The sequence below is a fragment of the Synchiropus splendidus genome, chromosome 18, assembly GCF_027744825.2.
Source record: "Synchiropus splendidus isolate RoL2022-P1 chromosome 18, RoL_Sspl_1.0, whole genome shotgun sequence".
NCBI lineage: Eukaryota > Metazoa > Chordata > Actinopteri > Syngnathiformes > Callionymidae > Synchiropus > Synchiropus splendidus.
In genome coordinates this window covers 10066949-10078397 of record NC_071351.1, presented here as the reverse complement: position 1 = coordinate 10078397, position 11449 = coordinate 10066949, and the positions used below count along the sequence as shown (strand labels likewise).

The 11449-nt window shown below is 45.0% G+C and overlaps 3 protein-coding genes across 6 annotated transcripts; 1 reads left to right on the top strand and 2 right to left on the bottom strand.

Moving 5' to 3' along the window:
• Positions 1-1091: 1091 nt before the first annotated feature.
• Positions 1092-2829, bottom strand: ppp1r3da (protein phosphatase 1, regulatory subunit 3Da). 2 transcript variants are annotated; one of them, XM_053849943.1, is made up of 2 exons: positions 2776-2829; positions 1092-2354 (listed from the first exon to the last, which is right to left on the bottom strand). In XM_053849943.1, exon 2 carries the CDS (start codon positions 2324-2326, stop codon positions 1406-1408), a length of 921 nt encoding a protein of 306 aa, XP_053705918.1. In that variant the 5' UTR covers positions 2327-2354; positions 2776-2829; the 3' UTR covers positions 1092-1405. The 2 variants fall into 2 exon arrangements, with proteins under 2 accessions (XP_053705918.1, XP_053705917.1); XM_053849942.1 differs by having other exon boundaries at positions 2636-2821.
• A 290-nt stretch (positions 2830-3119) lies between these two features.
• On the top strand, positions 3120-7013 carry fam217ba (family with sequence similarity 217 member Ba). Its single transcript, XM_053850212.1, has 4 exons — positions 3120-3561; positions 3642-3741; positions 3841-3905; positions 3997-7013. The coding sequence occupies exons 1-4, from the start codon at positions 3386-3388 to the stop codon at positions 5408-5410; spliced, it is 1755 nt and encodes a 584-aa protein (XP_053706187.1). The 5' UTR covers positions 3120-3385; the 3' UTR covers positions 5411-7013.
• Positions 5619-10022, bottom strand: ttll9 (tubulin tyrosine ligase-like family, member 9). Of its 3 annotated transcripts, none has more exons than XM_053850214.1 (14): positions 9801-10022; positions 9513-9559; positions 9230-9319; positions 9054-9165; positions 8785-8970; positions 8647-8715; positions 8492-8582; positions 8379-8410; positions 8207-8294; positions 8037-8095; positions 7778-7974; positions 7407-7520; positions 7206-7327; positions 5620-7141 (listed from the first exon to the last, which is right to left on the bottom strand). In XM_053850214.1, the coding sequence occupies exons 1-14, from the start codon at positions 9813-9815 to the stop codon at positions 7065-7067; spliced, it is 1299 nt and encodes a 432-aa protein (XP_053706189.1). In that variant the 5' UTR covers positions 9816-10022; the 3' UTR covers positions 5620-7064. The 3 variants fall into 3 exon arrangements, with proteins under 3 accessions (XP_053706190.1, XP_053706189.1, XP_053706188.1); XM_053850213.1 differs by having other exon boundaries at positions 5621-7141; positions 8370-8410; XM_053850215.1 differs by lacking the exons at positions 9513-9559; positions 9801-10022 and having other exon boundaries at positions 5619-7141; positions 8370-8410; positions 8785-8995; positions 9230-9252.
• Between the last annotated feature and the right edge of the window lie 1427 nt (positions 10023-11449).

Sequence of the window (11449 nt, the reverse complement as noted above, 5' to 3'; positions counted from 1 at the left end):
AGCAAAGTGGAGGAAACGGATGGAGGAAGCTTATCGTTTGGCATCAAAGACTGCAGCAAAAGAGAGAGAGCACACGAGAACATTATGATCGGAAGAGTTATGGAGTAGAGTTGCAGCCAGGAAGCAGAGTCCTCATTCGTAACTTCACTGAACGAGGAGGCCCAGGAAAGCTCCGGTCATTCTGGGAGGATAAGGAATGAGGACGGGCCAGTATATGAAGTGAGACCAGAGGGAGGTGGAGGCAGATCGCGGGTCCTGCCCTGCGACTTTCTTCCTGTTAAACCGAGCCATGAGATGCCAAAAATAACAAAGAAACAATGTAAGAACAACCACAAGAATGAATCTCGAGAGCAATGGAGAACAATAGATGAAAAGCAGGACAGTTCAGATGATGAGGGCGATTGACCCCATCTATAGGAAGAGGAGACCAGGTCAGAGAGTTTGTGTCACAAGCTAGAATTCGAGATGCAGAACCAGTTTCTGATGAAGAGGATCATCATATGAGCATAGAGGAGAATGTCTGTGAGCCGGCGCTTGAGGGTGAGGATCTAGCAACAAAGAAACCAGAACAGCTGGAAGAGGAATCTACAAACTTGGGAGCCGCAGAATAAAAAAAAAGAAGTGGAATTGGATGACATGCATCTGTTGCCAGCTGTTCCAAGGAAATATCATTTGAGAAACAGACTACCAACGAAAACGATCACATATGACTCTTTAGGACAGCCGAGCTTTGCTCAAAGGCGTTTGTTGGAGAAAAAGTCTAGTGTTAGAGAAAAATAGTTTAGAGTTAATAGTTGAAACTGTTCGGTGTATAAGTTTGTGTTTAAGAAGTTGTCGAGTGTTATATTGTAAACCAGACGTGAAGTCAATGATGGTTCATATTCCCAACTAACTTTCACATTCTGACGTTATTAGACCATGGAACTATATAGTATTTAACAATTTACTTTTCCCTCAAGCATGAGTATTTTTATATTCATGTGCTTTCTTATATAGAGATCACTGTATTGAACAAACATATTATATTACCAATCCATCGATTTTCAGCTTCCTTGGCATGGAGTAATGATTGACAACTATTCAGGTTTGGCAAGTATTTATTTGAAATATAAACAAGGAAAAACCCAGACTTATCAATAACATTTGTGTCAAAAATACACCTATAATTTTCAATGCTGACGTACATTTACAAACTGCCCTAAAGTGCGGTGATATAAAAAAGGTCAGTCAGTAAGATGAACGATAAAGGTGCAATTCATTTAGGAATTCTAGCTGGCTTGAGATTTAAGTGCACTTTATATATGTTACCAAAAACATGAGAAAACAAACTTGCATTGTCTTTAACACAACCAACAATGTCAAAATGCAGGTTAAAAAGTGCTCTTAACTGTGCATTATTAGAGTCTTAAACAAAGTGCACCATGCTGTCTTGGCACTCTTTAGGTACAGCAAGCTTGTAGTTATGACACACTAATTTATAATTCTCTCCAAAATTGTTGTCCCAATATTCCATTCCAGAAACTCTGTATTGTATGGCAAACTCTAGCACTGCACCCGGCTGCAGAAACGGAGGAACAGGGAGATGGAAGCGAAACGTATCACAGCTGAATTCACCTCCTCCTCCTTCCCAAGTCTTGGTGATGGTGGAGACCCACGAGGCTTTTGTTTCAGCGAAGCTCTTCCAGTCTGTGAATGAATAGCGAACTCTGACATCTTTCGCAAAGTCCAGATTGAGCACCTGGGTGATTCCGATGATGCCAAGTTCAAAACAAAAAACTCTTTCGAGACACACTTTTTGAGTGTGGAGGCAATGAAGGAATTCAGGACGGTCGCCAGGGTGCTGGTTAAAAATCGGCTTCAGGTATGGTAGGGAGATCTCCAAATGCCGTCCATCTGCCATCTCTGCTGCCATCAGTAGTTTAAAGGTAACATGATGTGGGATAAGTGGTTCATCTCCAGCTTTAAAAAGTTTAATATCTTCAAGGTTGAGCCCCAAAGAATCGACAAATCGAACGCCAACATGTTTGCAGTGCTTTTTTTGTTTTGGTGGTGGAAGGGAGTAGGACCGATACCGGATGATGGGCTTTGGAGGAGGTTCACAGGATAGGCTTCGGCGAAACTCCGGTGCTTTTGGCGCAGATACTTTTGGACTTGGAGGACGAATTGGAACTGGTTTCTTCTCGGCATTTGAGCTGCTGGCCTGGAGCATTTTAGTCAGGTTGACAGTCAGGGAGGGTCTTCCAGTCGTGCTGAAGGAGCCAGCAGGCGGTGGATCTGATTTCGAGGGCAAAATCCTTTCCATTCCAATGAACCATCCTTTGTCCATGACTTGGCCGAATGGATGTCTGGATCACCTGTAAACAAATATGGCCACATTTAATAACTCGGTCCTCAATATCAAGTGTATTTTTGCACTGCAGCCTAAAGCAATAAAGCATTTTGATCGTGAATAACTGTATTGGATATTGGCCGCCTCAGGACTGAAGCAGCGACAGAGACAGTGGGCGTGACCTCTCGGTGTACGTGCAGAAACACAAGCGCATATGCATGACTCAAAATCGATCTCTCGGGTCCAGCCAGTGCATTAGTGACACGATATTTTAATAAAACATTATCTAGTAGCGTGAATACTCACTTAGGTGTTCAGTGTTATCGAAGCAAACAGTGAAAGCGCAGCACCAGCATGATCTTCAATTAAGATAACGGCATGCCTTTCACTACGTGATCACAAAAGTGTTTAGTTATATAACTGCCCGATTTGCGAGGATTTATCACCTTCATAACTCCCCCGTCCGCGAGAAAGTGAGAAGTTGTCTTTATATGGCGATCATCTACTCAAGTATGAAACTGCAGATGGACCATATTGTTCTGAGGTAACATGGGACATTGAGTACGAGCCGAACGTGAATCCCTTTAACGGGTGTTAATTTAGATTTATCTTTTACATTGATGTTTCTAGTTTCATTAAATGCTACTAACCTACATATTTAATATAGTTTCAACCATTGACGTGCAAAGTGAGTAAAGTTTTAAGGAAGGGATGCCCTTCACAGTACTGCAATTCCCATGATGCAACGTGAACGCTGACGTCAGGGCGACGTCGACCCAGTCAGCAGCAGGTAAACAAACCAATCTGACAGCGACGGCGAGCCAAGTGAGGCGTATGTGCGTTTCACCCGTCTTACATTTTTAATGGGAAGGATGGTGACTCCCGAAACTGCGCGTTTGCTGGTACTACCGCATTAGGAATAATCGCTAGTTTGTTGTCGCATCGATAACGACTGAATCGGTTGAAGCGCGCTGCGGAGACGCGACAGTCGACATTCGGAGATGATGGACTGCAGCATTCAGGATAAGATGAGCGTTCGTAGATACGTTTCTGGCGATGTCGGCTGGGTTCTCTAGCTATAGTGTGGTTGAGCAGAAGAGGGAATCCACGCTGGCGACCTGCAGCATGGGGCCCATCATGCAGGAGCGCACTGCATCCACGGCGATCAAACGCGTCGTGTCCAAAGAGAAGATCCGAGTGAAGAATACGGAAAACACCGGATCAGTCACCAGGTTTGTCTTTTGTTTTTATTCACGATCGAACGTGTCCCGTTTGTCTCGACACACGTGAGTCTGACGTCACGTTTCCATAGTTCAAAGAAGGGTAACAAGATGAGGAAAGCAACGAGCCTAATGGAAAATGGTCTGCCAGGTCCAGGTCAAGATAAGGACACTCTGGCAACAGCGCAGAGAGTGAGTGAATCCATCACCCTAATGCTTTTAAATGGTAGTCTCTTCGATCGAGGACATTGAATGTCACCAGTACAGGATGTATAACGGTTTCTCTTGCAGGCTGCTCACACAAAAAAGAGCCGATTCAAGTCTGGCACACCGGGAAATACAAGCAAACTTTCAAGGTGTGTTTTAAAAAGGCTTTGCAATACCCCCAAATTCTGTGCTCACAGTGCAGGAAATCCCTAAATCCTTTCTTGACGCTTCTCCCGACAGCCCTGTCGACGAAGCTAACGTGAGACCTCAGCTTCGGCAGTACAGGAAAGAGGAAAAAAGAGAAACTCAATGGAACACACCTTGCAGCACGGAGCTCCTCCAGAATCGTGGGGCGGGAGTGGGGAAAAACCGCCGAGCCCTCTCTCTTCCCATCTCCCCAATATCGGGGCTGCGACACATGCAAATGCTGCCACTCACACCCTCCCAACTACCCAGTACGGAAGCCCTTCAGAGGCATTACACCCAGAAGGAAGACGACACTGACAGCGCCAGTGATCTGTCAGATTCTGAGAGGCTTCCTGTCTTGCCCTCCCCCTGTACACCTTGTACCCCACCTCATCTAAACCTTCGAGCTGAAGTCATCAGCACCAATGATTTTCCCCCAGATATACCAGGACCCCGGGGTATTATCGGTGATGAAGCAGAAAGCGAGGAGCCCATCTATGGTTACCCTGACTTCCTGCCCCCTCCCTTCAACAGCTGGAGCCTACGACAACTGGCAGTGTTCCTCCACACGGAGGGTCGGGGTGCTCCTCGGCCTAAGCCAGTAGGGCCCTTGGAGAAGTATCTGGAAAGGCTGCTGCAACTCGAGTGGCTGCAGATCCAAACAATCAACGCAGAAAATAGCCGTCCGCCAGGAAGCCGAACCCGACCTCAGAGCTTCCCTGCCGCCGCCACCGCCCACCCTCAGCGGCCCCACACGGCACCGTCCTCCCGACTCAACTCTCCAAAAGGTTTCCGTCAGAACCAGCGATCTGTTCCGTTTCCAGTCAACAATCCGCCATCACCTGCATCCTCAGCAGCGCACCACCAGCTCTCCCGACTGCCAGTGTGCCCACACTGTCACAATCGTTTTCCCATCTGCAACGGAAGCTGCTCTTCTTATGCCTACCAGCGACACTCCCGACTCAGCCCGCTGCTGGAGCGGAGAGCCAGACCCGGCGCCCCGGCTAAGAGAAGCAGCAGCGAGACAAGAGAAACCTCGAAAGAAACGAAGAGCCCCGGTGGACAAGGTGGTGGAGGACATACTCCGGTCAGCCCGTCGGCAGCCAAGAGTCACATCAAACACATGCAGGCCACGGGCAATTCTCGTAAACAACCGCAGGAATCTGGAGCCAGCGTTAGAGGTCAGACAAGGAGAAGGGTGAGAGCCAGCTCTGAGACAGATGTGAAGAAGGAAGCCGGTGGTGTGAAAGCCACGGCTGCTGCTGAGAAGCGCAGCGCGGTTGCTCATAAGAAAGACGTCGCCGCGTCCAAGAGGGCAGAGAAGGACTGGCAGAGGACAGAGGCAGGAAGTCAGACCTCAAAAACCTGTGTGAAAAGAGCGACAAAGGAGCAGCAACCTCTCACCAAAGCGTCACTTAGCAGCAAGCAGAATGGGAAAACTAAAAATGTACAGTTTGTTGCAAAGTAACACAAACAGACCCTGTATGCTTTACTGCCTCTGCTTGCTTCTGTGTGTAATACAACTGTATCTTACTGTAGACTACAGGCTTTTCAGAGGTCATCTATAACAGTTCATGACTTAAAGAATGACTTTAAATAACAGCATGAAACATGCACTCACTCACATCAACTCCATTCATAACACTTGACTGGGAAAGGGGAAGAGGATGTTGTGAAGGAGGCAGAAAAATAAGTTGGACAAACAAGATAGTGGTTTATTCGTTACTCCAAAAACAAAGGCAAAATTAGATTCACTCCTGGCTCCAGTGGACGGGATGCATCACACTACATAAGGCTTTTAATTACAAGAGAGTATACACAGTATACAAACAACGGACACCGTAAAGCTGGAGCTGGTGGGACATCAATTTCACGTCATTATGGCTAGCGTCTCTTCGGTCAGTCTTGAATAGAAAGGTCATGTAAATAATACACTCAAACTTCATCATACTTCTGCTAGAGTGAGTAGCAATTTTTCATCAAAGTCGTTGCACTTTCAAAAGCCACGGCTGTAGGGATCAAGTCACAAGTCCTGCTCTGTAAACCACAGCTTTATTTTGAGCACGTAACTGTTACCCCTGCACCTTATTGCTGCTTCACCAAGAAAGTGGAGGCCAGACATTCCAAAATTCAAAACAAATGTATAATCTCATCCTAAAAAAATGCTGTCATCATGCCTCTACTAACCAACCAACGATATATAGGTAAACAATATCCCAGCTGTGATCATGTTGAAGTGAATGCCGATAGCTATCAATGTCAGACATTCCTGCGACTGGTAGAGCTCTAGATACTGGAATGTATTTGTTGTATGACTTTGACTTCATGCTGCTTGTATCTTTCTTTGGTGCTTCGTTTCTTTTCTCGGCTGCTGCTGTGATTGTCCCTTTGTTTCAGCGAGATTCTTTCACTTTTGGTTCCAAGGGCTTTCCATGTTTCAACAGCTGAATTGTAGTCTCTGAAAATCTGATGTTTTTTGCATAGAGCCGAGCTCTTTGTACCATTGAGGACTGTGTGAGGTTTGCTACAAATGTAAATGCATATTTTTCCAGATTTTATAAGCCATAGTTATATTTATGGATACGTGTTTGTTGTTGGATTGTACTCATCACCTTTCATGTTTACATTGTCTTGCACAAAAAAAAAAACAACCTGTAGTGGAGTGGCTCTGTTGTGCTGCACGACGCTGCTCAAGCCAGTGACTGAATTCACTGCTTAAAATATGGGTCATTTGAAACATCTCCAAGTGTATACTTGAAAACTGCTCAGCGTTCTGTTTACATTGTGTCTTCTCTGTTCTGTGTGGTGTGAACTTGGTTAACAAGAGCGCCACCTGGTCTCATCCGACCTGTTATGAAGTGTCAAAGCCATAAATAATGAGCCGCTGTGGCACTGTTACTGTTGAACTGTACATTTCATGGACATGCAGGCGGTGTGTACTTCTCAGTGTTGAATGCGAGTATTTGTAAGGCATTAAAATAAATGTTTTGCACCAAAATTCAATTTGGCTCTGTTGATGATGAAATGTGGAAAAGGATAGATGTGTTTAGGGGAAGAGTTGGATGTTTAGAGATGAGGATAGGGCTGCCACCTTTGATGCAGAAAAATTGCTGAGTGGGTCCTCAATTCGAAGTGGACTTCTGACATGGGAATGGATTGAAAAGGCGACTCAGCTGCTTGTCTCTGTCGTTGGTGCATCCTGAAGATGAAACGCTCCAGTCAAACTCTCGGTTCATCTTCTTGGATGAACTCAGATACTTCACCTAAGTGGGTGTTGGAGGTCAGCGTGCTGCTCAGCGTGTCCTGCTGGGTGTCCTCTTTATAAACCGGACCATCGTTCCACATGAGATCAAAACCACCCACTCGCTTCTCCTTGCCAGTCAACCTGAGGAGTACAAGGAATGTGTGAAAATAGAACCTCACAAATAATTCTCTTGTTCAAGTAGGAGACCATATTTGTTTACCTTCCCTCCATGTCGACCACATTCAGCGTGTCGTCCAACAGCCTGCACTTCATCTGGTAATCCTCCCGGCTGCTTGGCGTGTGAGAGGGCGAAGCGTTCACCTCGATCAACCACCTGCCATTTTGGAAATAGCACAAGTAAAAGATTTATGCTTCCATTCAACTCATCTTGTCCTCCTCTCAAAGACCTCCATTTGCAGGTAAAGTACAGACTTTGAAAACCACCGTCCACTTTGAAGCTTGAGATTGACAGCCACGACATCTGCGAAGGTGGAGGTTTGTTTGTTTACAGCAGGGTGAGTACACACCGCCATGGTTCACTTTCGCCACTCTCTGTCCAGAAGTGTGAGGAATGACGTGTGCAGCACTCACGGCTTGAGGTTCTGATCCAGCAGAATGTCGTATCCATAGAGCTCGAAACAGTGCTTGTCATTGATGATGACCTTCTGGACACTAAGCAGGCTGCGGATGAAGATGTTGTCCATCTCTTTAAACAAAGTTTCCACAGTGGTTCGGCCATGTTTGGCCGTCAGGTAGCTGCGGAGCTGCTGCATATGCCACTTGCATCCCTTTGTAAACATGAAAATATAAACATTTCAAAGCCTATATCATGAGATCTTTGCTCACTCACCTTTTCAGGGTCGTAGTCAGGCGCTGTTTTCTGAACTGCAACGTTAGTGAGGTGCATATCTGACATGGAATGAAGGGCAACAAAGATGGATTTTATTTGTGCCACATCCTTCCAAAACAACTTTGCTTGACGATGAATCTTACAACAAAGAAAACTGCCTCAAAGGATACATCTGTCATCAATACTACTGAGGGAGTAGCGGGTATTGGAGATGCGGGCGAAGCCGTCTCTATACAGCCACGCTCTTAATGGAACATACTGAGGAGTCAAAGTATAAAGTGGTGAGTGTTCAAGTCTAAAACAAAAAAAGTAGGAAGAGATTTAGCTCCATACAGATGTTACCAGGACGTAAACTCTCAAATCGAATTTCCTTCCTGTGGGGAGAGAATAGTGATAGACACTGTCGATCAAAGAGACCTCTCATTCCAAGCCGCTTGAGTATAAAACAGAATTACCATTGATCAAGTAGGGGTTCTCGATATACCGCTGAGCTACATAGCTTTCCACATGCGCTGCGTCTTTGTCCTCATCTGAGCGGACGCCATTCTGCGTGAGCAAGTCATTTACAGTTACATATATCAAGACAAGCAGGAGCGCCGGCAAGCATCACCCTTTTCCAGTCCATGACGTCTTTCAGCTTGCGGAAAAGGAAAATCCCCTTCCCTTGAGATTTTGCCACCTTTATTAAAAAAACAAAAACATCAATTCATAGCTGCACAGATTCAAATCAGCACATTTGCTCTCGTACCGGTTTCATGATCCAAATGTTGCCAGGCGTTCGTTTGAACTCCTCCACAAACACATGGTACTCGTTGGGCATGGCAAAGGTGCACGGGAAAAAATCACAGCCGCTTGCATCAGCAGCACCAGACTCTCTTTCAAGTTGCTTCCGGTAGCGCTTGAGGTTCTTCACCATGAGGTTCTTGCGAGTCAACTGCAGCACAAGACAGTGGTACACGCTGAAATAAAAGAAGCCTCTGAGTTAAAAACGCTGGTTGATGCCCACAGTTCCCTCACCTCATAATGATTTCGAAAGTGGTTAATCCTCATGTGCTCCTCGAGGTACGTATGATCGAAGCTTTCTCTCAGCCATCCTATTTCACACCAGTAGAAGTCCCACTCATCATCACTGGAAGCAAAGCAGAGTTGGATGTATGTGTGAAGGACTAAAGCGCCGATGATTCCACCCTCACTCTTTCACTTCGATCCAGCCAGGCCTTTGACGGAGGACATCCAGGATGGTGTTGTGGAGACCGCACTTGAAATATATAGTTCTGTCCTCCCTGAAGAGTCAAACAGTTTAAATCCACAACTCCAAGGAAGGCTTGCATTTCACACTATTCACTGCTTCAGGCTTGAGGCTTCCCAAGCGTACTCAGTCCGCATGGCTCTCTAATGTGAAACCATGTGGATCATCAATATAAGAATATACAATATAAAATATAGAATTAAACTCCTTAATGGATCATCTCTCACCCTTCTTCGTCTCTCGAAGAATCTGTGGAACTTCTGTTTCCAGGTGTCTGCATGGGGAAATGCATTGTTTGCTAGCAGCCAACAGCAGCAACTTGCTAAGCTAATAGACTTTGATCTGGTTTCAGCTTCATGATAAACGACTGTTGTGTCACACGTTCGATATAGTTATTATTGAACATTGAATGTCTGTCAACTTTGGATGGGTTTGCCAGGACGACATCGACGGATCCGTCAGCTACAGCGGTGCTAACTAGCCGATGTTGCTCACGAACTCATCCTTATATTTACCTTAGATTTGGACATGGGTGCACGCACTGTGATGCTGTGGTAGTCGGTGTCTCAATAGTGCCCGCGGGGAGGTGATCAGTAGCCTGACCGGGGGAAGCATGAAACCCTCTGGAGCCGTTGTCATAGTAACCGTGACAACAACATGGCCCGGCGTTCAGTGAGCCAGAACTGACGTTTTTTATACAGATCGTAACAACCTCTTCAATTTGACTCGACTGTCAATTTGCGAAATGTTGTGTCCCGTGACTGCTGACGTAATAAAGTAAAAATAAAGAAAAGAAAATGTATCCATACAGTAAACATACAGTACGTGTGTGTTGTCCACCGGTATGAATGACAATTGATAAAATAAGGTTACAATATTAAGACTTAAACGATAAACGATATTTGACATTTGAAGTGAAAAACGTTATATGAAAAGAAATTTTATTGTGACGAATTATATTTGATTTAAAAATATACACATATTTGAAAGCAAGCTGTCCTTTTTTTTTTTTTTTTTTTAATAATTGTCCCGATGGGAAAGGCCAAAAAACAACGACAAATGACTGAAATTAAAAACAAAGGGAAGCGTTTGTAGTCTTGTTTTCCAGTTGACAGGCCTGTGACGTATGTGAGTGGCCTTTCCCTGACCCCAAGTCACATTGAGCTCCTCGTGACCCGATGAATAAATGAATGGTGTTCGATGAACGAATGAAATAATCCATGAAAGTGAATACACCAATCATGAAAGTGACAGATAATGCAATTCAATCTCACAAAATCAGTACTGGCATGTCACCACTTGATGGCAGCAAAGAATTGAGCATGTAGTCCTCAAGGACGAAAAAGAAAAAGGAAAAAAGTTACAGTCCCAAATGGGTGGGATTTAATTTGAAAGCAAAACAAATATTTGCTGCTCTGTGCAACTCACATGTAAGCAGAATGAAAACAGTGGCAGAAAAAAAATAATGCCTGGGCTACATTCTTGCAGATATAAACCAAATGTAAGTTTTGTTGTAGCTCTAATGGAATTCAGTTCCCACTTCAGACAGACTGGACAGTTCCTGTACACCGACTCTCGGGGCCCCTCTTGCTCTCCGGGGGAACTTGGCCTCATGCCTGCTTCACGTAAACGTAGTAGGCAGCGTGCTGTTTACTTTACTTAAGACTCAGACCTTTGACTTCCAGTAAAACAGCAGTTTCCTCTGTTTTTTTTTTTGACGAACAGAGAAGCAAATTGTGTAGTTACACTTTAAGGTGACTCAACAGGTTATTACGTGGCTCAGATGGGCTCAATCACAGCCTGTCACACATCCTCATCGACCTTTCACCCCTGTAATCTTTCAGAAGTATTTGAGAGACAGCATAAATCAGTGTAGGATTAATGAGTGCTTCACTCTGTTTTTGAGCAGCAGATTTACCGTTGCTAAGGTGGCTACAAATATGAACTTGGGCAGATAGACTGCTTTGTTCACAGCAGCACAAACACTGTAAACAACATGCCTGTGCCTGAGTTGGACTAGGAATGTGTGCACGTGCAGGTGGACTCCAGAATGTCACAGACCTCTCTTTGGACCTCGAGGTTGCCGGTTCACGTTTTATTTTCTTGTTGTGAATCAATACAAAATTTGTCAGTCATGGGAGTTGCTTGCATTGCAGTTTTCATG

What these genes read in the sequence shown, in the direction of transcription:
- ppp1r3da (XM_053849943.1), bottom strand. Translation starts at nt 2,326, where the DNA reads ATGGACAAAGGATGGTTCATTGGAATGGAAAGGATTTTGCCCTCGAAA.
- fam217ba (XM_053850212.1), top strand. Translation starts at nt 3,386, where the DNA reads ATGTCGGCTGGGTTCTCTAGCTATAGTGTGGTTGAGCAGAAGAGGGAA. An exon ending in CTCTGGCAACAGCGCAGAGA is followed by an intron (nt 3,742 to 3,840) that starts GTGAGTGAATCC and finishes TTTCTCTTGCAG; the next exon opens with GCTGCTCACACAAAAAAGAG. An exon ending in AATACAAGCAAACTTTCAAG is followed by an intron (nt 3,906 to 3,996) that starts GTGTGTTTTAAA and finishes TTCTCCCGACAG; the next exon opens with CCCTGTCGACGAAGCTAACG.
- ttll9 (XM_053850213.1), bottom strand. An exon ending in TCTTCGAGAGACGAAGAAGG is followed by an intron (nt 9,320 to 9,512) that starts GTGAGAGATGAT and finishes TTGACTCTTCAG; the next exon opens with GGAGGACAGAACTATATATT. An exon ending in TTTACGTCCTGGTAACATCT is followed by an intron (nt 8,295 to 8,369) that starts GTATGGAGCTAA and finishes TTGACTCCTCAG; the next exon opens with TATGTTCCATTAAGAGCGTG.